General features: G+C 43.6%; 1 protein-coding gene across 3 annotated transcripts in view; it reads right to left on the reverse strand.

Moving 5' to 3' along the window:
• The window catches only part of HIBCH (3-hydroxyisobutyryl-CoA hydrolase), a 225,646-nt gene that overhangs the window by 51,389 nt on the left and 146,272 nt on the right, over positions 1 to 27,985 (reverse strand). For all 3 annotated transcript variants that reach the window (XM_040357165.1, XM_040357163.1, XM_040357164.1), the window contains 2 exons: positions 19,580 to 19,638; positions 1,086 to 1,167 (listed from right to left, as the gene is read on the reverse strand). In XM_040357165.1, the coding sequence (XP_040213099.1) occupies positions 1,086 to 1,167; positions 19,580 to 19,638 (141 nt within the window). The remainder of the gene's footprint in view (positions 1 to 1,085; positions 1,168 to 19,579; positions 19,639 to 27,985) is intronic.

Here is a 27,985-nt window from a genome sequence, read left to right on the forward strand (position 1 = left end):
GTGCCGGTACATAAACAAAGTCCATATATAATAATAATAACGTGCCAGTGCACAAATAAAGTCAATATGTGGTATGGCTGATAAACTGCTATTGCCATTATTGGCATGCCAGTGTGTCCATGCCATTTTCATTGTAACCACTTGACCTCCGGAAGATTAACCCCCTTTATGACAAGGCCATTTTTTGCAATACGGCACTGTGTTATTTTAACTGACCATTGTGCGGTCATGCAACACTGAACCAAATACAATTTATGTAATTTTTTTTCCACAAATAGAACTTTCTTTTGGTGATATTATAACAATATTTTTTACTTTCTGCTATAAAACATATGCAATGAAAAAAAATCAAATATCTTCATAAATTTAGGCCAATATGTATTCTGCTACATATTTTTGGTACAAAATCCCAATAAGTGTATATTAACTAGTTTACATGAATGGTATAACGTCTACAAACTATGGAATACAGTATATACTGGAATTTTTATTTACTTATTTGTAATACTAGTAACAGCAGAAATCAGCAACTTATAGCAGGTCTGCGATATTGCGGTGGACAATCGGACACTGACACTTTTGTGGGAACCAGTAACGCTAATACAGTGATCAGTGCTAAGAATATGCACTGCCACCGTACTGAACTTGTTTACATAGGCAGAGCTCTGTTCTGAGTCTCTACACGAAGATCTGCGGTGCCGGTGGACATCCAATGTCCGGCACCTGTTGATCGGCTTTTGCTGTGAATAATCACAGCAGAAGCGGCCTGCCTGCGGTAAGGGCGCCCACTCTAGGAGGATGTGTGGGATCACGTATATAATTGTGATCTAGTGCACAGCTGCCGCCCTGTTGCAGTAAAACTGCTATAGCGTGGTCAGCAAGTGGTTAAAGTCATAAAGAAAAATGTCTGCTGTACGATGTATGGAAAATAATGGTGAATGTTGTAAACTTGTGTCTGTTCAACTTATTTCATAGCAAATAGGGATTTTAGTTTTTGGTAAGGGTGTAGGAATACTACAACTTTTGGCCACAATTGTACAATCAAATTTACAAAATAGAACAGAAAGCATTTCAGAGAGATTTACCTGCAGCTGTTGTTGAGCAAAAGATGAACCATCTTTCTTCAAATTTTCAAATATTTCTTCAACGCTGTTTGCTGTAAACAGACTAGGTAAAATACATTTTATTAGAACGTTATTTAACTTGGGGATATTTTCAGTACAAGTAAGCCAAATGTTTTATTTCATTTTGGAAAGAGCAAGACGGTTGACCCTCTCTCTCCAAAGGGGACAAAAACATATTTGGTAAAGTAAGGATGGATGAGAATTTAGGACAATATTTTTATTGCAGTCCATGTCTTCATGTCCTGGTGACAACCATACCACCACACAGGGATACGAAGTAAAGGAAAGCCTTCTCAAAGGGATTACAAACAGAAATAAAAGCTGTCAGAAATGTTACCCCACCCCCATATTACTCAATATTTAAAAACATGTCTGGATAAAAAATGTAAGAAAGCAAAGGAACATTCTCAATATTTCATACAGTACTTTAGTAGTGTTTTATTTACCTTGGAGAAATAACTGAAATGTATATAATCTTTAGACCAGTAGCATTAAATTGTTATGTGAATAATAATAAATATGTCATAGACAATACTTAAACGGGTGTTCCAGCCAATGTCTATGTTTATTAAAAGTCAGCAGCTACAAAAAGTGTAGCTGCTGGCTTTTAATAAACATACACTTACCTGCTTCAGCGTTTCAACTGTGGACACCCGGCCGTGACAGCTTTCAGCTTCACGGCCATGCACCCACTGCGCATGCACGAGCAGCACTGCGCATGCGCGCCCGGTGCTGCGCTGTCTGATTGGACAGGAGATCGCCTAGGACCTGTGACGTGTACTAGGCGATCGCCTACAGGGAGGGGCTGCTGTAGGCGATTAAGCTTAATCGCCTAACCAGCCTCTCGGTGGAAGGAGGAAGTGGGACAGAAAGTCCCACTCCTCCTGAAGCCCCCACTCCCCCCCCCCCCCAAAAAATGACATGCCAAATGTGGCATGTAAGGGGGTGAGGAGTGGGATAAGCGGAAGCTCCAATTTTGGGTGGAACTCCGCTTTAACATAAATGTGAAGTCTGGGAAAGTGCACAACAGAACATATTGATGTACAAGAATTGTTGAATCATGTTGTGTGATCATGTCCCAACGTATTTCTAGGGTAGAATCAACATAATTGAGTGCTGTCGATGGTACTTTTTTTGGTTTGTTTTTACTTTAACAGCTGAACTTTCATGACAAGCTATATTGGTGTATACCTCCTTCTTCTAAGATCCACGCAGTACTGATGCACAAGGTATTAGCAAAATGTTCAGATCAACAATCTTAAAAAAAAAAATACAACCCAGTAGGATATACAAGGAAGGCTGTCACTGAGAGGCAGTGATTGCTGTGTAACAGCTTGCACCCTTTCTATGTAACTATATCTATTTATATTATTTGTTCACAAAAATAACACACTGCAGTTTAATTACATATTGAACTTTTTCTCTGCATATACTGCCCCTTGTCTTATGCTGCGTACACACGATCGGTCAAACCGATGAGAACGGTCTGATGGACCGTTTTCATCAGACCAAACCAATCTGTGTGTGGGCCCCATCGGTTATTTATCCATCGGTTAAAAAAATTCAATCTTGTTTTAAATTTAACCGATGGATACCTAACCGATAGAAAAAAAACGATCGTTTGTAGGCACGTCCATCGGTTAAAAATCCATGCATGCTCAGAATCAAGTCGACACATGCTTGGAAGCATTGAACTTCGTTTTTTTCAGCACGTCATTGTGTTTTACGTCGCCGCGTTCTGACACGATCGTTTTTTTAACCAATGGTGTGTAGGCACGACTGATCATCAATCAGCTTCATCGGTTAACCAATGGAAAAATCCATCAGACCGTTTTCATCGGATGGACCGATCGTGTGTACGCGGCATTATCCTCTGCACGCCTCCCTTAGGCCGGGTACACACGAACAAACATGTATGGTGAAAGCGGTCCGTCGGACCGTTTTCACCATACATGTCTGCCAGAGGGCTTCTGTACGATGGTTGTACACACCATCGTACAGAAGTCCGCGCGTAAACAATACGCGGGGCGTGTCCGCGGTGTCGCCGCGTCGATGACGCGGTGTCGCCGCGACAATGACGCAGCGACGTGGGCGGCCCGCCTTTAAAATGCTTCCACGCATGCGTCGAAGTCATTCGACGCATGCGAGGGACGGCGGGCGCCTGGACATGTACGGTAGGTCTGTACTGACGACCGTACATGTCTGAGCGGGCAGAATTCCAGCGGACTGTTTTAAAACAAGTCCAGGAATATTTGTCTGCTGGGAAAAGGCCCGGCGGGCAAATGTTTGCTGGAATTCGGCCCGCTCGCGCCCACACACGACCGAACATGTCTGCTGAAACTGGCCCGCGGACCAGTTTCAGCAGACATGTTTGGTCGTGAGTATGGGGCCTGACACATATTCCCACTGTCATACCCTCAGCACACCTGTCTTGTACACATTGCCCACTGCTATACCCCTGCACTCCTCCCAGTCACATACTGCCCCAGTCATACCTTCCGCACTCCTCCCCTTTACAGTCTTTCTTGCTAAAACACTTTATCATAAATTTTAATATAACCGTCATTATCTGTTTGGAACGGGTACACTTTTGCTAGTACTGATAAAGTGGCAACAGAGCAAGGCCTCATAATTCAGCAACTGGTGCTTGCTGCATACATCTGTGTGTTCAAGTGAGAAGCAACATTTCATGCTAAATTTATTGAGGGATATAAAATAATTGAACAATAGCGTACAAGCCCAGAGGAGATCTTCATGGGGATCTATTCAGAATTAAAACCTGGTCTGCCCCAAAGGTTAAAAGAAAACGAAGGCAAAGTCGTGTTTTAAAAAGAACGATGCGCGTTTATAATGCGATTTGTTACAATGCCCATTTTAGGTACTGTACTGTTGGAGTGAAGAAAGCTAAGAAAAACTTAGACAGACACATTATTTAATCTAGCCATGTTTTTTTTAGAATAATACATCTATACTCATTTTTCTTCTTCACAGTGGTGGCACAGCAGTAATTTCCAAGCTGAAGATATTTATGCTGGAGCAGAGGGAAGATTTGAAAGGGTTTTAGAAGCTGCTGATTAACTGTAAGGCTTAGAGTGCTGATAGATATTGCCATTCTATATTTTAATTGCATCTAGTGAAAGTCTTCAAAGTAATTGTCTGCTACTTACCAAGCAATTAACAAAAGGCAACTCTTACAGATTTCTAATAAAATAGATATGCAGACATGGAAAAACAAACTTTATGCTGTCTACTGTATATGCTACAAATCATATATTTTCATTTAAAAAATGTTGCCTCTTTAGGCAGGACTTTGGTATATAATTACAATGTGCTTCCATCCAAAACAACTGGGTGAGGTTTTTAACAACATCATAAGTTTTAGGGTCAGCACACCTAAAATAGATATTTAAGTTTTTGCTTGATGCTGCAGAGTTAAAACACACATTACAACTTTTGGGGCTATCGTAAAGTTTCAGTGCTTGAGATCCCAGATTTGCATAACTACTGTGGCACAAACATGCAAAAAAGGAAGAATGGGAAGACTAAATGGTAGATGAGAACACCCAGACATTCACACTGTCTGTAAACATTGTTGAAACATTTTGGACATTGAGAGGTCTAAGTGGGTGTCTAAGGCCCGTACACACGAGAGGATCTATCCGCTGGAATTGATCTGCGGATCAGTTCCAGCGGATAGATCCGCTGGTGTGTACAACCCAGCGGATATTTTTCCGCTGATTTTTTTCGGGCCGACCGATTTCCAGCGGATAAAAATTTCTTAGCATGCTAAGAAATCTATCCGCTGGAATCGGCTTCAGCGGATCGATCCGGTGGTCTGTACAGACTCACCGGATCGATCCGTCCGATTCCCTGCCTCGCATGCGTCGTAATGATTCGACGCATGCGTGGATATCCTTATATGACAGCGTCGCGCACGTCGCCGCGTCATCATCGCGGCGACGGCGCGACACATCACCGCGGACGGAATTCTGCGGGGATTTTGATCTCCTGGTTAGTACAACCAGGAGATCAAAATCCGCCAGAGGATTTATCCGCGGATAAATCCTCTCGTCTGTACCCGGCATAAGAAAGTCCACCCATAACAGATACTTTACTTTTAGGTAGACTTGCTCTTAAAGCGGAGTTCCACCCAAAAATTGAATTTCAGAACCCTCCCCCACTCCGGTGTCACATTTGCCACCTTTCAGGGGGGGGGGGTGTAGATACCTGTATAATACAGGTATTTGCACCCACTTCCGGGAATGACTCCCACGGGAGTCACTCCCCTCCCCCACTGCCTTCTGGGAAACACACTGGTCCCAGGAGACAGTGGGGACCACTGGGACTGTGCCGCGCTACTTGCGCATGTGCAGTAGGGAAACGGGCAGTGAAGCTGCAAGGCTTCACTTCCTGATTCCCTCACAGAGGATGGCGGCGGGGGCAGCAGAGAGACGCTTGCTCGTTTTCTGCTGCCGACATCGTGGGCGCACTGGACAGGTAAGTGTCCATTTATTAAAAGTCAGCAGCTGCAGTATTTGTAGCTGCTGGCTTTTAATATATTTTTTTTCGTGGGACCTCCGCTTTACACTTCAATATCTAATATATACTGAAATTAATGTGGAATGGGTATATTAGTTCTCTATTACCTAAAAGGAAACAAATTAAGGACTGGTTTACATGAGCATTTATGTTTTGCTTCTGAAACCAACTTGTTAAGTTGTTTTGAGGGATATGTAATCCAGTGTTTGAGGTCTGAACTAAACCTAATGGTAATTTATTCTTGCTTTTACTGTGCCTCACTATCCTCCTATACCTCCATATAAAAAGATTGTGAATGCATATCAAATGCATCTCAGAATTTTTTCAGATATACCGTATGTGGTTTGCCTGAAAGGACATGTACTGTATGCTGTATTTTACCCTTAATGAGGCTTTTAGGTGAGTCTCTTTTCTGACAGATTCTGACATAAATTCAAAAGCTTTTATGTGTCTCTAAGCCAAGGATTGCTTCATTCTGCCACCCTCCCTATGTGCCACGCAATTTTAATATGAATGGTATGGACTTGCTGTTGTATTTCAACAGTTTAGTACCTACTTCTGGTAATGAACATTATTCATTACAATTTCATCTGTGATCAATTTAAATAATTAATAGATTTGGCAAATGCATCAGCATTCAATTCAATGGCTGGCTTAAGGGAGCCTTGATGGAAATAATATTTTGTTATGACTTCCACATCCAAGACCACATATAATCATCTCTAAACCGTTGTATGCAATACAAAAATACTTACTAAAGGATACATTTACAAACTACCTAACACCACCATCCAAGGACACAAAACAAGCAATATCTAATATAGTCTGAAATGGCATTGATTGTTTCTTAAAGCGGGGGTTCACCCTGTTAAAAAAAAAAAAAATGTTTTTTTTTATTATTCCATTACTTTCGGCATCGTAGCGCGAGCTACGGTATGGCGGTCCTAAATTTTTAATCCCCGTACTCACTGTGCTATCGTTGATTGAAGAATCCGGGGAATGGGCGTTCCTATGGTGAGAGAAGGTGATTGACGGCCGGCCCTGGCACGTCACGCTTCTCCGGAAATAGCCGAAATAGGCTTGGCTATTCACGGCGCCTGCGCATAGCCTGTGCGCAGGCGCTGTGAATAGCCGAGACCTACTCCGGCTGTCTTCGGGGAGCGTGACGTGCCAGAGCCGGCCGTCAATCATCCTCCCTCTCCATAGGCACGCCCATTCCCCGCGGGAGTCGGATTCTTCAATCAACAATAGCACAGTGAGTACGGGGATTAAAAATTTAGGACCGGCATACCGTAGCTCGCGCTACGATGCCGAAAGTAATGGAATAATGGGGTGAAGGAGGGTGAACTACCGCTTTAAGTTTCATCAAATACCCTGCCATCCTATCAAAATGTGTGAGACCAAAATTTAGAAATGTATACTCAAGCATTTATACAGTACCTGACCGCGAGAATGTGTTTCCAGCGTGATCCCATCACGCTGGTTCTCTGCGACAGGGTACTGTACATCTCGCTGCAATCGGAAAAACACATTACAGCGAGCGCAAGAAAGAAGCGACGGGGATCCGACTTGGATCCCTGCCAATACCAGGCACTGTGTTTGGTATGAATCATGAGGAGGGAACTCCACACCAAATTTTAAACAAAAAAACGGCATGGGTTCCCCTCCAGGAGCATACCAGGCCCTCCCACCTCAGCTGTAGATGTCTGCAGTTCATCCAGAGTGATCATGGGCCTCTTGGCTGCATCTCTGATCAGTCTTCTCCTTGTATGAGCTGAAAGTTTAGAGGGAGGGCCAGGTCTTCGTAGATTTGCAGTGGTCCTATACTCCTTCCATTTCAATATTATCGCTTGCACAGTGCTCCTTGGGATGTTTCAAGCTTGGGAAATCTTTTTGTATCCAAATCCGGCTTTAAACTTCTCCACAACAGTATCTCGGACCTGCCTGGTGTGTTCCTTGTTCTTCATGATGCTCTCTGTGCTTTAAACGGACCTCTGAGACTATCACAGTGCAGGTGCATTTATATGGAGACTTGATTACACACAGGTGGATTCTATTTATCATCATTAGTCATTTAGGTCAACATTGGATCATTCAGAGATCCCCACTGAACTTCTGGAGAGAGTTTGCTGCACTGAAAGTAAAGGGGCTGAATAATTTTTCACGCCCAATTTTTCAGTTTTTTATTTGTTAAAAAAAGTTCGAAATATCCAATAAATTTCGTTCCACTTCATGATTGTGTCCCACTTGTTGTTGATTCTTCCAAAAAAATTACAGTTTTATATCTTTATGTTTGAAGCCTGAAATGTGGCAAAAAGGTCACAAAGTGAATAACAGTGTGCAAGCTGACATAGCTCTGCACCCGGTGTACGATAAAGTTGACTTATTTATTTACCAATATAGTGGACGGAGAGGGTAGCTGGTGGTTTCCCCACCCCCTCTTCGGGCATTTAAGTTCAGCCGTTCCTCTCCCCCCCCCTTTTTTTTTCCTTTCTCCCCCCCCCCTGCTTCTTTCTTCTTCTTTACCTTTTCTCTTGATATTAGTGATCTTAACAAGATGGGGGGATGGGTCCGCACTTGACGGACCTCTCCACCCATCCTTGCTGGAAGAAACAGATCTTTTAGGACTAAAGCGAAAGTGAAACAAAGGCCCAGACCTGCTGTTGCAGGTGCTCTGAGTCATCATCCCATCTTCCTGGGGGCTGTGTGTCCGTGTATATATCTACTCGCTCATGTGGGTTGGAGAATCTAGAAACACTGAAGTATACCCATGCTAGCTTGAGTCTTCTGTGAAAGTTGGGCACATAGGGCCAGATTCATAAAAGAGATACGACGGCGTATCTCCTGATACGCCCTGGTATCTCTGAGATACGACGGTCGTATCTATGTGCCTGATTCATAGAATCAGGTTACGCATAGATCTCCCTAAGATCCGACAGGTGTAAGTGACTTACACCGTCGGATCTTAGGCTGCAATTCTAGGCCGGCCGCTAGGTGGCGATTCCATTGCGGTCGGCATAGAATATGCAAATGAGTCGTTACGCCGATTCACGAACGTACGCTTTGCCCGTCGCAGTAAATGTACGCCGTTTCCATAGAGATATGCGTCGTAAAACTAAACCTCCCCCCTAGGTGGTCTAGCCAATGTTAAGTATGGCCGTCGTTTCCGCGTCGAAATTTAACGTCGTTTGCGTAAGTCGTCCGTGAATTGCGCTGGACACCATTTACGTTAACGTCGAAACCAATGACGTCCTTGTGACGTCATTTAGCGCAATGCACGTCGGGAAATTTTAGGGACGGCGCATGCGCAGTACGTTCGGCGCGGGAACGCGCCTAATTTAAATGATACACGCCCCATTTGAATTAGGCGGGCTTGCGCCGAACGGATTTACGCTACACCACCGAAAGTTTACAGGCAAGTGCTTTGTGAATCAAGCACTTGCCCGTAAAACTTGCGGCGATGTAACGTAAATGTAATACGTTACGCCGCCGCAGAGTAAGGCGATTCTACCTGAATCTGCCCCATAGTTTCCCTTTTACTTAAGCTGATGACGATCTTATATTTGTTGGAAGTGTTGTCTGGGCCCCATTAAGATTATGTCATATGTTACTGTATCGCATGTATTACCGGGGCCCCTTGGTCTCTATATTTTATTATTATTCCTGTCGATGTTTTGAAGATGTCTGTTAAAATATTTTTTCTCTCATTAAAATCTTTATGGAATAAAAAAGGTTGCAAAGTTCAAGGGGGCCGAATACTTTTGCAAGGCACTGTATCACATATATAAACCCCACAAAGGCCCTCTTTAACCGGTTAACGCCCGCCGCATGTACATATATGTCCACAGAATGGCACGTACAGGCATATGGGCGTACATTTATGTCCCCGCCTTTCCGCGAGTCGGGGGTCCGATCGGGACCCCCCCCCCCGGTACATGCGGTGGTTGGTAACCCACGGGGAGCGATCCGGGACGAGGGCGCGGCTATTCGTTTCTAGCCGCCCCCTCGCGATCACTCCCCGGAGCTGAAGAACGGGGAGAGCCGTATGTAAACACGGGCTTCCCCGTGCTTCACTGTGGCGGCTGCATCGATCGAGTGATCCCTTTTATAGGGAGACTCGATGAATGACGTCAGACCTACAGCCACACCCCCCTACAGTTGTAAACACACACTAGGTGAACCCTAACTCCTTCAGCGCCCCCTGTGGTTAACTCCCAAACGGCAACTGTCATTTTCACAATAAACAATGCAATTTAAATGCATTTTTTGCTGTGAAAATGACAATGGTCCCAAAAATGTGTCAAAATTGTCCGAAGTGTCCGCCATAATGTTGCAGTCACGAAAAAAATCGCTGATCGCCGCCATTAGTAGTAAAAAAAAATAATAATAAAACTATCTCCTATTTTGTAAACGCTATAAATTTTGCGCAAACCAATCGATAAATGCTTATTTACGATTTTTTTTTTTACCAAAAATAGGTAGAATACGTATCGGCCTAAAGTGAGGAAAAAAAAATGTTATATATGTTTTTGGGGGATATTTATTACAGCAAAAAGAAAAAAATATCACTTTTTTTTTTAAATTGTCGCTCTATTTTTGTTTATAGCGCAAAAAATAAAAACCGCAGAGGTGATCAAATACCACCAAAATAAAGCTCTATTTGTGGGGAAAAAAGGACGCCAATTTTGTTTGGGAGCCGCGCAATTGTCTGTTAAAGCGATGCAGGGCCGAATCGCAAAACCTGGCCTGGGCATTTAGCTGCCTAAAGGTCCGGGGCTTAAGTGGTTAAGACCCACATCTCTCTTTTTATGTCTGAAAGATTCACCTATACTCCTAAACCAGTTAAAAAGCAGTTTCCATTTGGCTGTGTTTTTACTGCAGTATGAAACCATAAGACAGCTTAAAAAAAAAAAAAAAACATGTTTTTTTTTTCCTTTTTTGATCACTGTGCCTTTTTTACTGACAATAATTTTTGAGTGAAGTGGATTACAGTTGAACCTCGGATTACGAGTATAATCCGTTTCAGGAGTATTCTCGTAATTCAAAGTACTCGCATATCAAAGCGAGTTTTCCCATTGAAGTCAATGGAAACAAAAATAATTTGTTCTGCATTTACTTCAATGAGATGCAATACCGAATGTGGCCAGAGGTGGGGGCGCCAGAGAGCGCCAAAACCGGCCGAAAAGACCCAAGGACACTTCGGCTCGGCTACTGCGCCCCCGTACATCAGGCCAAATGAGGTACTGCAGGCCTATTTTCGACTCTGCTCGGGTCCTGTGCCCCTGTACCCCAGGCCAAAAGAGGTACTGTAGGCCTATTTAGTTAAAATTCTGCTCGTCTTGGTAGTCAACACTCGCAAACCGAGTCAGAATTAAAAAGAAAAAGTTGCTCGCAAATCAAAACGCTCTCAAACCAAGTTAATTTTAAACCGATGTTCCACTGTACTTTTTTTTCTTTTTTATAAATGATTTTTATTGGGTTTTCATACATGACAACACAATACAACATGTAACATACAACCAGGTAGGCAACATACCTACCCCAACAGTGGCCACGCAGGGCCTAACCTTGAGAACTAACATAGTTCAACCTAAACCCCCCCATAACCTGACCAACCGCCTAATCCCGATAATCTCATACATATGCACATTATATGATTACAATTTGTCCTCCTATACCAACTATATTCAATCCTCAGTAGGATGCCCTTATTCACAGGAACCCCAGTAGGGGACAAAGGTAATTTATATAACCGTAGAGCCCCAAGCAGAAAAAATACCTATTCAACCTTGCTTAAAACATTTGTAACATCAGCCCACAGTAATCGATGAGTCCAGCCATGCCTGCCAAACTTGTGTAAACTTTTTCTCGCATCCCCTTGCCCTGTACGTAGCCTTATAAAGATGTATCACAAAATTGACCAGCCCCTTCCAGAATGATAGCGTGGGGGCATTGTAATTTTTTCAATTCAGCAGGATAGCCTTTCTGCCATAAAATAACCCAATCTTCAGAAATGTGCGGAAACTACCTCCTCCACGAACCCTATGAGGCAAACCCTAGCAGTCAGAGGGACCGGATTGCCAAGCACCTCCGACAAGTACTCCACCACCCCAGACAGCTTAAATTTGTGGGCAGGTCCAGAAAATATGTTCCGAGCCTGCCGGGGAACGTGTGCACCTCCAACATTGCCCACTAGCGGACGAGTATATACGACACAGCCTGGCAGGGGTGTAATATATGCAGTGTAGAAATTTGAACTGTATTAAACGGTCCCTAGCGGAGACCAGATGTTTGAAGGGGCGATCCCACATATCCTCCCAATCCTCCCCTTGAATATCGGGAATTTCCCTCTCCTTACATCTAGATACCCCAAGGGGTGTCTTTTTGAATAAAGATTTGTAGACAGTTGACAGAGTTGTGGCCAGATCCTCATCCTTCAAGAGAGTCTCCAGTGCTAAGGGAAGGGACTCAACTCTTCGATCGCTAACCTGCGCCTGAAAGGCATGGCGCAGCTGTAGGTAGCGAAAGAAGAATGACCTGGCCTTCAATTGATCAAAGGAAATAAGATCGCCCTCTCTAGTGATATCCTCCAACACCTTAACACCCCCACAGGCCCACATCATTGGATCCGGGATGGAGCAGAAGTCTGGCAAATTCGGGTTCAACCACAGCGGGGCAGAGGGTGCGACTCCCTGATAGGAAGGTGACACCAGGGTTGTGGTGGCCTCCCACGCCCGAATGGTGGCTTTTATCGAAACGGTTAGGGGCAAACTGGACTTCGGGCCCCTATATAGGGCTAGTCTTAGGCTTTCGCAAGACCCAAAGAGTGCTGCTTTCAGAACAATGGCAGAGCCTCCCTCCTCCCCCAGCAGCCGAGGTTCCACTGTACATAAATGGTAATAGTCAGTGTTCCTATTATTGCAGCATTTTATATATTGATATATTGTAGTATATCTGATTGTAGAAACACCCATTCAATAACAAATTTGGTTGGTTTTCAGTAACATAACTAATTTTCTGCCTGTGAAAAATGCTTTTCTTTAACTTAAATGTACTAAACTGTATTTTAGTTTTCTTTACACTATAGATCTCGTGTAATTGAAAAAAAATTATTATCTCCCTTTTTTACAACTGAACATTAGATGCCTGCATTGGTTTGAATAGCATGCATGTACAATGCCTTGAAAAAGTATTCACACCCCTTGAAATGTTCCACATTTTGTCATGTTACAACCAAAAATGTTAATGTATTTTTTGGGGATTTTATGTGATAGACCAACACAAAGTGGCACATAATTGTGAAGTGGAAGGAAAATGATAAATGATTTTCCAAATTTTTACAAATAAATATGTGAAAAGAATTCCACTCTGGCTGGGGATGATGCAAACTATTGCGAAACGCGTCGGGACTCTGCTGCTGCCATGCGCCACCTTTTATTGATGCCCTTTGTTTTCAACAGAACTGTAAGTGTTTTTAACCGTTAATAAATTTCATCAGTATTACGGTATTACACTATGAGACTTCGTTTTCTTTTATGTACTTTGGATACGGTTTGACCTCTTGGGAGTCACTATCAAGACGCTGTCAACCCCCTCCGCTCTGGTTTAAAGTGATGTTTTCAAGCCATCGTTTTCTTTGTGTATCCGGATCCGATTGATGTGGTTTTATCAACTCATTTAACAGCTTATATTGACCCTTTAGGCGTATGCTTAATAGGGTTCAATATCTCTGGTAAGCCTCCCCTTCTGGTGGTGGTCATCTCTTCACATATTCACTCAATTTTATTCCACCGTGGTGTCTTTCAATTGTCCACCATAGGTGACCATTCACAGGCGGTGCATCTCTTCAACGACCCACAGCCTTTTGATTTTTTCATATATGGACTTCACATTTGTTCACAGTGTTATATTATTCAGTTTGTTCTAACATTTTTCATAATATTATTTTCTAGCGCCACTTTATTGTTTTTGTATAGTTTAGATGGATGGCCATGTCTTGGTAGGTTTACAGTTGTGCCATTCTCTCCATTTTTGGATGATGGATTGAACAGTGTTCCGTGAGATGTGCAAAGCTTGGGAGTTTTTTTATAACCTAATAAACGTCTCTAAAACTTTATCCCTGACCTATCTGGTGTGTCCCTTGGCCTTCATGATGCTGTTTGTTCAGTAAGGTTCTCTAACAAACTTCTGAGGGATTCACAGAATAGCTGTATTTATAAAGGAGTTGTAAAGTCTCAAGGTTTTTCACCTTAACGCATTCTATGCATTAAGGTGAAAAACCTTCTGCACCCCAGAGCCCCTCTTTTTCTTACCTGAACCCGATCGTTCCAGCGATGAGAACGAGCCCAACAGCTCCAGCTGCTGTCTTGGGTCCTCATTGCTCCCGCTGCTGTCAATCAAATTCAGTGACATGGGGGATGGGGCTGAGTACTGCTGTCTGTGTCAATGGAAGCAGCAGCAGGACTAGGGAACGCGCCCGCACGAGTGCCCCCATGTAATGTTGCTCTCTGTGGGGGCACTCGATGAAAGGGAGGAGCCAGAAGCGTTGCCTGGAGACCCCAGAAAAGGAGGACCGGGGCCTTGCACAGAGCAGGTAAGTATAACATGTTTGTTATTAAAAAAAAAAAAAAAAAAAAACCTTTACAATCACTATAAATTACACACAAGTGGACTCTATTTACTAATTAGGCGACTTCTGAACACAATTGGTTTCACTAGATTTTAATTAGCATTATCAGAGTAAAGGGGGGCTGAATACAAAAGCATGCCACACTTTTTTTTTTATAATTCTTTATTTTGTATATCTTTTTTTCTCTTTTCCTCTGTTCCTTCCACAGACATGACACAATAGGTACAGCTTTTACAGTCTCTACATCATTATAACATTCATTGAGATCTTCACCTTAACATCTCATAAACTCTATTTTACAGCCTTATAACATTCCTTGTAATCTTCACCTTAGCATCTCATATACTCTATATTTCCGCCTCCTATTACATTTCTAATCTCATCTGTACTGGCCCAGGTCCCCTATCCTTGGTGAACCCGCTATTTTCGTCTGCTATCCTCCAAGGGGGTGTTCTAAGCCCGAGGAAATGTTAATCGTCCACCCAAAAATCCTCCCTCCCTCCCCACCCAAAAAAAAAAAAAAAAAAAAAAAAAAAAGAAGAAATGCATCTGTCCCCGGTCTCTCCCCCGTCTCTCCCCCCTCCCCCCCCCCCTATAAGCTCCGCTCCCTATATTCAATGAATGGAGTCCAGGTCCTCCAATAGGTCTCCTCTCGTTCCTGTATTCCCATTGTGAGGTTTTCCATCATCTGTATCTCATTTATTCTGCTAAGCCATTGCAGTTTTGTTGGGGAGGCGGTACTCTTCCATAGGATAGGTATACACGCCTTTGCGGCTGTTATCAAGTGACGGATTAGAGATTGTTTATAGTTTTCCATTGATATGGGAATGTCGAGTAACAAGAACGCCGCAGGTCTGTCTCCTAAGTTTATCCCGGTAATTTCCCGGATTGTCTCCGAGACCATCCTCCAGAATTCTCTTATCACCAGACATTCCCAGAATATGTGTACCATGGTGCCCTCCTCTTTCTGACATCTCCAGCAAATTTTTGACGTAGTGGGAACAAAAACGATTTAGTATTGTTGGTGTCCTGTACCACCTTGTCATAACTTTATATCCCCCCTCCTGGTACCTAGATGCGATTGAGGCTTTATGTATAAATGCAAAGATCTTATTTTTCTGAGTATCTGAAAACTTAACGCCCAGCTCCCTTTCCCATGCCTGTATGAAGACAAGCTCTCGTGGCGCCTTTGATTCGATCAATAAGGTATACATATATGATAGCATATGTCTCGATGGTTCTTTTTTTAAACAGATTTCCTCAAATTTGGACGGAGTCCCTATTTCTGCCTCGTGGGTCTTCAGAGATCCTAAAAACGTTCTCAACTGATTACGTCTCCATATATCTAAGTCTTCCCCATATACCAGTTCTAAATCTTCGTTCTGCATTACGTGGTTCTCTCTCATGAAATGTATCAGCCTGCAGGCTCCCTTCCGTCTCAAGTTATTGAAATAACGGTCTTTTAACCCTGGCCCAAAGCTCGGGTTTCCTAGGATAGGTGTCATAGGGCCGATACATTTCACCAGATTCGTATTCTTACACGCCCGCCTGGTAACTCTAAGTGTAGCCTTTATCATCGGGTGTTTCTTTGCGCTCTGAGGTATCTTATTCTCCCCCAACCACGCCAGACCTTCTATAGGGATACTACTGGCTTCTTGTTCCAGATTGACCCAGGGTTTGTCAGCCTGTTGTGTGCACCAATCCACTACTCGTGCTAGATGAGAGGCTTCATAGTACCCCATTGGATCTGGGAGGCCCACTCCTCCTTTATCTTTGGGTAGAGTCAGTATATTTCTCCGGACTCTGGCCGGTTTTCCAGCCCAAATGAACTTCATAAACTTTGCTCGTATGTCTCTCAGGAATCCCATCGGCAATGTTATGGGAAGGGTCTGCAGAAGATAGATTAGCCTTGGCATCGTGTTCATTTTTATTATATTTATTCGGCCAAACCATGAGAATGTTTCTTTATCCCATTTTTGTAAATCTAGCTTTATTTGTTTTATCAGGGGTATAAAGTTTAATTCAAAGATCCTGCCCAATTTCCTCGGTATCTTCGTCCCTAAATATTCCACATGGGAATCTGTCCATCTGAAAGAGAAACTACCGGCCAACTGATGCCGTAATCCACTGTTCACCTCAATTCCCATTGCTTCCGATTTGTTGTAGTTGACTTTAAAATTGGAAATTTTTCCATATCTTTTTATCTCTGCTAATAAGCAGGGGAGCGATGTTATCGGGGACGTTAATGTGAACAGTAGATCATCAGCATACGCTGCCACCTTATAGTCGTCTTCCCCAACCCGTATACCCCTTATATCGCTGTTTGCTCTAATAGTTCTTAAAAAGGGCTCCAGGGAAAGAATAAATATAATTGGGGATAGGGGGCATCCCTGTCGGGTTCCATTATGGATAGGGAAGGGATCTGATTTTTTCTCATTAATCCTCACTCTTGCCGATGGGCAGGAGTATAGGCTTGTGATCCAGTTCAGTAAGCCCTTCCCCAAACCAATATGTGATAGCATGACTTTTAGATATCCCCATTCCACCCTGTCAAAGGCTTTTTCCGCATCAGCGGATATCAAAACTACGGACTGGTGGCGTTGTTGTGCTAAATATATTGTACTTATTATCCTTTGGGTATTCTCTCTCCCTTCTCTGCCCGGGGTGAAACCCACTTGATCTGGGTGTATCAGAGCGGGGATATACGGCAACAGTCTATCTGCCAGTATCTTCGCCAGGATTTTTAAATCGACATCTAGCAAGGATATTGGCCGATAACTTGAACACTCGGCGGGATCTTTCCCATCCTTGGGAATCACCACAATCTCGGCCATTAAGGTTTCCGCTGGCATCCTCTGTCCTTCGCGGATCGAATTAAAAGCCGCAACGAACCTAGGTGCCAGTTTTTCCGCAAAAATTTTGTAATACCGCAAGGTATAACCATCAGGACCCGGCGCCTTTCCCGCTTTTAATGCTCCTAAGGCTCCCAGAAATTCTTCAACTGTAATCGGGCCATCTATCATTTCTGCTTCTTCTGTAGGTATCTTTGGCATCTTTGAAGACAATAGATATTCCTTGGCCCTTTCCTCCCTTTCTGCAGTATTAATTCTTCCACCCTGCCTCTCCAAATTATATAAGTTTAAATAATAGACTCTAAATGCTTCAGCTATTTGCTGTGTTGAGCTCACCAGTACATTCCCCTGCGTTCTAATTTTTTCGATCTGGTTGCGGGATCTCGTATCTCTGAGTGCGTTCGCCAGTAACCTGCTGGGTTTATTCCCGAATTCGTAAAAAGTTCTTTTACACCTGCTCAATTTGGCTTTTGCTTTGTCCGTTAGCATAAGATTTGATTTTTCCCGCAAGCCCGCCAACTTTTCCCCTATCTGATGTGTCTGTAATTTCTTATGTGCTGTTTCCAGAAGTTGGATTTCCCCCAGCAGACTATCCAGTTTAGCACTCAGATTACGTTTTCTATGTGCCCCTAATGAGATTAGTACCCCTCTTAGGTAGCATTTATGTGTTTCCCAGATATTCATAGGCAGTGTTTCATCTGAGTCGTTAATAGAGAAGAAATTGTCTAATTCCCTAGCTATCTGCTTCTCATAATCCGGATCTTTTAAGAGTGTCTCATTAACTCTCCAATTCCATTCTCGTGGCCCCCTTTCTCCCCATTCTATACTGCAATTGGTTGGCGCATGATCGGATATCGTAAAAGATCCTATTGCTGCTCCTCGTAATCTTGAAAGAATGTTCTGATCTATAAAGACATAATCTATCCTTGTGTATGTTTTGTGTTTCGCAGAAAAAAAACTATAATCCTTGTCATGCGGATGGGTCATCCTCCAGCTATCTATTACCTGAGTTTCTTTCAATAGACACCTAGCTTTCCGTAGTTTTGTGTTGGAGATATGAGACACTCCCCTTGATACATCTATCACTGGGTCTAATGCTATATTTAGATCACCCCCCATGATAAGGAACCCCTCTTTATGTTGTTGTACCATTTCCAGATACTTTCCCAATGCGACTGTAGGGTCTTCATTGGGTAAATATAAGTTCACCAGAGTAACTTTTTGATTCCCTAACTCCCCTTTTACGATTAGCATCCGGCCTACATCGTCCGTAATTACATTTGATTCCTTCCAAATCATTTGTTTTGAAAGCAAGATTGCCACTCCATTCGCCTTCGATGTCTGCGAGGCACCATGGTATACAGTCGGAAAACTTTGATTTCCCAATCTGGGTATTTTATCTTTTCGAAAATGGGTCTCTTGTAAAAAGGTTACTTGTGCCTTAATCCTGCTAAGTTCTGCCAATAATTTAGTACGTTTTTCTGGGCTATTTAAGCCTTTGACATTATATGAAGTAAAATTAATTATATCCGTTTTTGTCATCTTTCTACTCTAGTGTAGGGGATTACCCTTTAACCTCACAGGGGGGCTCGAAGATACCAAGGAGGATGGGAGGGGAGAAGGGGGAGAGAGAAAGGCCGCGACCCCAATTTTAGACAGACAGAAAAAAAAAAAAAAAAAAAAAAAAAAAAGAACCCCCCTACCCCTATTCCCCGTATCTCGAGGACTGGTCGCACGCCCCAATGCCCGAGTAATTTCACTTCCTTTCCCCTCCCCCGCGGCTCCAACCCGCGTCCCCTCGCTACTCTGGAGGCGGATCGCTGTTGGACCTAGACGGGACGGGGAACGAGAGAGAGAAAAAAAAAAAAAAAAAACCCCAGGGAGAGGGGAAAATCCCCTTTCCCTTTATTTAACGCCTCTGGTCTACCTCCAACTGGAGGAGAGGCGTTTTTGGTGGGGAGAGTGTATGTGCAGAAAAGAGCGAGGACAACGCGTCTGGAGCTCCCCCGCGTTTGCCCGCGCGCACCCCTTCATACGTTTCACATTGACTTTATGTTAACCATGTATCTCTTCACCCCAGCTTTAAGGATACCCCTTTATTCCGAAGACCCCCCTCTGACAGTCTCCGCCCCTAGATTTCCCAAAGCATGCCCCCCAAAAAAAAAAAAAAAAAAATGCCACACTTTTCACATATTTATTTGTAAAAAATGTGACAACCATTTATCATTTTCCTTCAACTTCACAATTATGTGCCACTTTGCGGTGGTCTATCACAAAAAATCCCAATAAAATACATTTATGTTTTTGGTTGTAACATGAGAAAATGTGGAAAATTTCAAGGGGTATGAATACTTTTTCAAGGCACTGTATTTTCTTTTGTGCTTCCGATAGACACTTAGGTAGACAGACAGACAGACAATAAGAATATACTGTACCTGTTTATTTTGTCCAAGTGTTCAGCAAGAATAAAGGGCTTCTCTTCATCTGCTGTACTCTGGTTAACAGAGGTTCAGGGGACATGTCAGAGATTAAAATATTACTGAATATTAGTGTTCATTTATAGTGTATCTATAGCCAAAAAAAAATTGTAATCGTTTTTTTTAAATGAAAACAAGGAAAATAACCCGTCTGTTGTTTTAATGTTTTTTTGCTTCCCCTGTCTCTGCTGGGAAGATTCACTTTTACTTAGTGCTCATGGTCATCTGTGATAATAAATTGAAAATGTTAAGGCTGTCACCAGGATAAGGGTGAGGGAAAATGTCCCAATAGGGACACATGTTCTGGTGAGAACTGCCTCAGAAGGGATTTTTATGAACTTTGGAAAGATTTCCTTTCACTTGCTGTAATGTCTCCGGAACAGAAGGTTAAGAAAAAACTCCCCAATGAGGCATAGACAGCAAAAAAATTGGTGTTTTAAGTAAACTTAACCTAAAAAAATGTATCTTTGCCATAGATACAATGTACAGCTAAACTTAACACACATTTTAAAAACACAAATACGTCATACAATCACTATATGTTTGTTTTGCTTTTTATACACTTTAGAAGTGTTTGACCCCCTGTTTTTAATGTTGTTTGATCCTGGCTTAAGAAAATTCACCCTCTATTATTCATAGTGACAATTGTTACTGAGAAAGAAAGTAATGGGGAATCCATAATTTTAGAGTTGTCACCAGAGCAAAAAGTGAGAAGAAATCTTTAAATTAGGACACCTGTTCCCATGACAATTCTTCAAGATAGGAATTGGGATCACTTTAGAGCAGTGGTCCCAAACCCCTGGGCCGTGGACAGGTACTCCCACTGCCATGAGCAGAGATTGTCTCTTTACATAGTGGTACACCACTTACTGTCAGTGTGAGTCATGTGTGCCTATTATGAGATCAGTGCCACATTATATTCTCATAGAACCCTACTGTCAACTGCACTCCCTGAGAATCGAATGCTGGCTGCCTTCTAATCTGGCTGAAGTGGTAGCACTGGGGAAAAGCTAAATAGCCATATATTAACATTGAGAAGTTGTGCTCACTGCACAGAGAGAATCTTGACAAGCTGCATCTGGTTGTAAGCTATAGTGGCAAGTGACACACTGTATCTGGTTGTAGGCTACAATGGCAAGTGACACACTGCATTTGGTTGAAGACTACAGTATTAAGTAACCGCTGCATCTGGTTTAAGGCTGCAGTGGTAAGTGACACACTGCATCTGGTTGTAGGATACAGTGGCAAGTGACATGCTGCATCTGGTTGCAGGCTATAGTGGTAAGTGACACACTGCATCTGGTGGCAGGCTACAGTGACACGCTGCATCTGGTTGCTGGCTACAGTGGCAAGTGACACACAGCATCTGGTTGCAGGCTACAGTGGCAAGTGACACGCAGCATCTGGTTGCAGGTTACAGTGGCAAGTAACATGCTGCACCTGGTTGCAGGCTACTGTGGCAAGTGACAAGCTGCATCTGGTGGCAGGCTACGGTGGAAAGTGAAAGCTGCATCTGGAGGCGGGCTACAGTGGCAAGTGACAAGCTGCATGCGGTGGCAGGCTATGGTGGCAAGTGACAAGCTGCATCTGGTGTCAGGCTACGGTGGCAAGTGACAAACTGCATCTGGTGTCAGGCTACGGTGGCAGGTGACACGCTTCATCTAGTTGTAGGTTACAGTGTCAGGTGACATGCTGCATCTCATTGTAGGCTACAGTGGCAAGTGACAAGCTGCATCTTGTGGCAGACTACAGTGGTAAATGACACGCTGCATCTTTTGGCAGGCTACAGTGATGAGAGAGAGAAATAACAATTGTGATACATTTGAAGACATAAATTCATGACCTATGGTACCCTAGACAACGCATGATGCCAACGACAAAAACTACCCATGAGATTCTAGTGGGCTAGCTGGCGTGCATATGGGTGTAGACACTTTATAGGTTTCAGACTCGTAATGGTCCTTCTTCAGAGGTTTTTGTCATATGTGTAGAAATGATTAAAATCTAATTAATAATGGTGCACATGATTTAATGGGTAGATGATGGTTAATTCTCTGATGGATAGAGCAATACACCATTAGATGACACCAGATGGGAACTGGCGGACATGCATGATGGAGAGGAGCAGGAACAGCACTCACAAGGGCCCAAAAGCAAGGGAACAGAGCCCCTGCCAATGGTTGCCAACCAGTGAAGGTATCTGTAGTTCTTTGTTTAGAACACTCATAGGAGGAGTATTAATCTCTGTTGGTCACCAGTGCCTCATATCCGTCGTGCTTGACAGTTTCATGCTGCATCTGGTGGCAGGCTACAGTGGCAAGTGACAAGCTGCATCTGGTGGAGGCTATGGTGGCAAGTGACAAGCTGCATCTTGTGGCAGGCTACAGTGACAAGCTGCATCTGGTGGCAGGCTACAGTATGAAATGACACAATGCGTCTGGTGGCAGGCTACAGTGACAGGTGAAGCAACCACCAAAACCTCTCTTGTAAAAGCGCTTAGGACAAGGCTGTATGTGGCATAGGTGTACACACAGCTCTATTGAGCACCATCCTCTGGGGATGGTGGAGCCGTGGAACCCAAGCTGAAGAGCGAAGGTCCCATCACTATGACTACGCTTTTCATGTGACAGGAGGAACCAATGCTGTATATTTAAAGGTGAAAAGCTGGAAATTAGAGTAGAAAACTAGGACCGGCTTCAGACCTACTTGTAACATCCCCACAAGAGTCATTAACCCCTAAGGCGCTGAATAATATCTAGGGGATTTATACTGTGTATACAACCTGATAAATAAAGGCTCATCATTGGTTTAAAATTGATCACATAAAAAACATAAAAATAAAACGGTAACAGTTGATCAGTGCTGCAGTAGACAATATACATTAAAATCAAAGAATTTGATTACATGAAAATAAAATAAAAAATTGATTAAATGTAAATAAAATTAAAATAAGAAAGATGTGATAAAACAAACTGATAATTGATATACATAAAGGTCACATGCACACTCAAAAATAAAACATTTAAATATATAGTGAAAAAAGTATAAAAATCAAACCAAGGAATTTATGTGCAGAATTACAAGGCTACATCTGTATTAGTAAAAAGGAAGAACTCCACTAATATACCATGATTCCTTTAGGCCTGCAATATTATGTATAGACCAAAGCCATTATTATGTCCGGATGGTAACATTGTAGTGAAAACTGAACAATTAGAAACCAGATACTAAGCTAGAACATTATGAGGGGTCCTGAGCTATTTATATTATGCTGTGCATCTCTAGTCATTTAAACCATTGGGCGATAAAGTATTTAATTAAAAAATTCAGAATGTCTCCCTCTTAGGCCCCGTACACACGACCAAACATGTATGCTGAAACTGGTCCGCCAGTTTCAGCATACATGTTCGGTCGTGTGTGGGCGCGAGCGGGCCGAATTCCAGCAAACATTTGCCCGCCGGGCCTTTTCCCAGCGGGCAAATATTCCTGGACGTGTTTTAAAACCGTCCGCTGGAATCCTGCCCGCTCGGACATGTACGGTCGTCAGTACAGACCTACCGTACATGTCCAGGCGCCCGCCGTCCCTCGCATGCGTCGAATGACTTCGACGCATGCGTGGAAGCCTTTAAATGGCAGGCCCGCCCACGTCTCCGCGTCATCGCCGCGTCGACGACGCGGACACGCCCCGCGTATTGTTTACGCGCTGACTTCTGTACGATGGTGTGTACAACCATCGTACAGAAGCCCTCTGGCAGACATGTACGGTGAAAACGGTCTGACGGACCGCTTTCACCGTACATGTTTGTTCGTGTGTACCCGGCCTTACAGAGCAATGCAAATTTCTCATTATCAGTCAATGTTTTATCTGAGATATATTCGATAGCTAGGACTTCTAGACATTTAATATCCTTATTGTGGTGAAATAAAAAATGCTGGGGAAAGCTGTGTTTGTCGCATCACTTTTGAATGAACCTCCTTTGTTTGCCCACTTGTTTGCATAATGGGCGCATGCTGCGACCAACATACAGTAAAATACAAATATAAAATAAAATACAGGGGCAACAGAGCACATATTCAGATCAGCAGGCGATGAACTGCTTGATGGTATACAACTGACCACCTGTACCATAAAAACTGGATCCATCATGGGAGATGAACTGGCATGTTGGACATCCCCTTTTTCGGCACTGGAATATACCCATCCTGTGGTCGAAAAAGACCTGGCTATCCATGGCTAAGATTTCCTATGGGACTTTAATTCGCTTGGGGCAATGGTGTTATTGAGGATTTTTGCCCTTCTAAAAGTGACCTGAGGAACTACAGGTAATGACTCTACAAATTTTGGGTCCAATTGTAGGATACGTCGATGATTGCGGATTATCTGTTTAATCTTTTTGTATTTATCGTTGTAACCTGTCAAGAATCGAATATTATTTTTATCTTCTCCATTTTTTCTTCTTCTGTCCCCATGTATATCATATTTTAGGCAGAGGAACTCTGGAGCTATATGCTTTTGATAAGCATCTTTCAGTAATGCATCCGGGAAACCTTTTTTCCAGGAAAGTTTTTTAGGACCTGACCCTTCCTTTCATAACCCTCTACTTTGAAACAACTGTGGGTTAGCCTATGGAACTGTCCCCCTGGGATATTATTTTGCCATGAAGGATGATGGCAGTTGAAGTAATGTAAATACGAGTTACCGCTAGTTGGTTTACAATGATTTTGGGAGATAATCCTACCATTCTCATGGGATAGTTCAAGATCCAAGAACACTAGTTTGTCTGGGTCCACTATATGTGTAAACACTGTAGGCAGAGCTGATTATTGCTACAATAGGAAACGACTTAGCAGAATAGATTCACACTCCCATTCCAAATGAGCAGGACATCGTCGATGTACCTGCCATAGTACACAATGTGACGCATGAACGGGTTGTGGTTCCAAATGGCTAATTACATTGTGCACTCTACCCCATTGTAACATTAGCATAGCAAGGTGCAAAACAAGCCCCCATAGCTGTGCCTTTTAGTTGGAGAATTGTTCTAGGAACGTATAATAATTGTATTGCAAGCACAATTGAGTCCCCTGTACCAAAAATTGCACTTGTCGAGAGTTGACAAAAAGGTCTCTATATAAAAAATATTGCAAGGCTCCCAGACCTACTGTTAGGATTGAGTTCTCCTGCTGGTGGCACTGTGCTACTCTGAGCTGTTTGCTGCAGCTTCAGTGTCCACCAGCAGGTGTCTCCCAAAAGTCAGCAGGCTGTTAGAATCAGCCACACCTGGGCTCAGCATTAGGTGGCTATGTAAGGCAGCTCCTCCCTGACCCTGGCACGTCACCAGTCTGATCGCCTCTCTGCTGCCAGGTGTGCCTAATACCTGTTCTAAAGCTTCCTGTACCCCTCTGCCTTGTCCCATATATTGTATTTGTATATAGTTAGTTGTTTTGTCTTGCTCATTGTTTGCTGTGTATGTTTATTGGTGTCTGTTCACTGTTGCTAAACCCCACTTTACTTTGGTCTCAGTTTCCTCGTGTAACTATGTGTCTGGTCTCCTTGCTGCAGATACCTGACATAATAGTGATGCCCACCAGCAACCAGATCTGCTACACTTGGGAACTGGGAGCCAGTTGCTTTGAGACCTTTGCTTTGCCTTTGTCAGGATGCTTAGAGCGATGTTTTTTTGTCATGTGCAGCTCACGCTAGAAGTAGATAAAGATCATTGTTGCTTCATGTGGTAGGATCTCACTGTGGAGGAACTGATGGGAAGCACTCTGACAGCACATGCCTTAGATGTTGATGACAGACTCTCCCTTAGCAAAGTACAATCTTTGATTCAGGTCCATTCTGGGATATTTTTTCTGTTTATCTCTCAGGAACATGATGTTTTCACTCCCCCATTTTCTATGTACTAGGTTGGATTTTTGGAATGATTGCTGGAACATTGTGCAGGTTCTTTTTTCCAGCAGTATACAGCCTATTCAAAACAGGTGTTGTTGGATTGTATTGTATTGTATTGCTGCTGTGCACTCATTAATTGAGCAATGTGAGCAAGGAATAGGCAAATTGACTTTAGTTCAACCTCTGCTACAAGCTTGGTCAGAGATCAAATCCTCAGTACTAGAGACACATAAAGTCCGATCTGTTGCTAAAAATCAAGAATCTTTTCCTCTTTTACCCTTAGCAACCACAGCTGCTACTGAGTGTTCTTTACTTCCTGTAGATCAGTATCCTGCTACCAGTAACCACACTTCCGCTGTATGCAATCCATTGAAGGCTCCCCCTGCAGTGCAGTTATCGATAGCAACGTCTCAGGACTCTTCCTATATTTCTGCTACTCTTCCCTATTTTTCCTAGTACTGTTACTACCTTTCCATCAGCAGTATACTCTGGTCAGTACAATGCAACTATTTGCAGGACTCCAGTATCTAAGTCAAAAAAGTAATAAAAACTTTTCTCCTGCTCTTACAACTCTGCCACTATCCATGTTGTCTGCTGATCCGGTACCTGCTGCCCAGTCTGCTGATCCGGTGCCTGTTGATCCAGTGCCTGCTGATCCGATACCCACTGATCTGGTGCCCGCTGCCCAGCCTGATGTGCTGATGACTGCTGCCAATGTTATCCTGTCATCCTCCATGCTGCTGACGATGAGGTCCAGTCCTCCTCCATGTGGATGACTGCTGCCAATGAGATGCAGTCCTCCTCCATGTTGACGCCTGCTGATGGTGTCCATGCCTCCTCCATGTTGCCCGTGCCTCCGCCATGTTGCCGATGGTGGCCGTGCCTCCGCCATGTTGCCGCTTGCCGATAGTCTCCATGTTGCTGTCTGCCGATTGTGTTCATGCCTCCTCCATGTTGCCGCCTGCCGATAGGGTCCATGCCTGGGGTCCAGCTGGACTATGCAGATTCCCTGGCTGCTGCCCAGCTTGACAATGCTGATTCCCGGGCTGCCATCCAGTTGGACTATGCCAATTCACTACTTGCTGTCAAGCCGGACTCTGTTGACTGGGTAAACGCCCGCCTGCTGATTTGTCTGAGGCTTCTGTAGTTCCGATCTAATATGGCTTAAATGGGTTATCTGTGTGGGTTAGGATCCCTCCTGTTCTCTGCTCTAAGTTCTTTTTGCAGCCAGCTGATCCTGTTATACCAAGGCCAGGAGGTCCTGATATCCACTCTAAACATGAGAACTATGTCTGCTGTTGCAGCTCCAGTAGTAGAGGTTCTGTGGGGCAGGGGAGTGTTAGACGTGAACTTTGTCCCGACCCAGGGGTCATCTCTGCGATCCTTAGCACATTTGGGGACCTGAGTGGGATAACCTATGCCCTGGATAGACCTGAGTGGCAGGTAAAACACAGAGCAGTTTCTAGCAACAGAGAGAGAGGAGGTCCAGGCGTGATGGGACATCCTGGCGTCAGGGTACCTGCATGGACCAGGGACTCTGGCATTAAGCGTCCAGGTATCTTTCAGTGTCCCAACAATGGGACACAGGCTGCTTTCAAGCCTTTGGTGTTGCACCTCTTTAAGGATCTGACCAGCAGAAAACCTAGCCAGTTTTGGGACCCTGGCGGCAGGGTCACATAGTTACATAATAGCATTCGGACATTATCAGCAGGGTACCCAGTCGGCTTGCAGATCCTAGTGGTGAAGCTTTATGGAGCCTCCGGAGGCCGCTCCTTAAAGGGGGGAAACTGTTAGGATTGAGTCTGGCCTGTTTGCTGCAGCTCCAGTGTCCATCAGCAGATGTCTCCCAAGAGTCAGCAGGCTGTTATAATCAGCCACACTTGGGCTCAGCCATTAGGTGGCTATGTAAGGCTGCTCCTCCCTGACCCTGGCACATCACTATTCTGATCATCTTCCTGCTGCCAGTTGTGCCCGATACCTGTCCTGAAGCTTTTTGTACCCCTCTGCCTTGCTCTGCTCGAGTATCCAGTCGTGATCCCCCATTTCTTACATTCCTTGTACCCTTGTCCCTTAAATTGCATTTGTATATAGTTAGTTGTTAGGGTCTTCAGTTATGTCAAGACATAAGTTTTGTCTTGGGGTTTGCTCATTGTTTGCGGTGTATGCTTATTGGTATCTGTTCACTGTTAATAAACCTCACTTTAAACTTTATATTTATACTTTGTTTGATCTCAGTTTCCTTGTGTAGCTATGTGTCTGGTCTCCTTGCTGCAGACACCTGACCCCTACTGTATGGGGAATTGAGTGCAGAGTAAGCTTATCACAATATATCGATTTTTTTTCTCCAGCCAATTGTGTCTAAGACGGGACCACACTGCCTCTCAGGCAGCTGACGGCGACGGGTGAAACCGGTTAGGCTCTCTTGTTTCCTTGTCCATCTTGCCCCTTTCACTGGAGGATATGAA

This window comes from Rana temporaria, chromosome 6 (assembly GCF_905171775.1).
Source record: "Rana temporaria chromosome 6, aRanTem1.1, whole genome shotgun sequence".
Taxonomy (NCBI): Eukaryota; Metazoa; Chordata; class Amphibia; order Anura; family Ranidae; genus Rana; species Rana temporaria.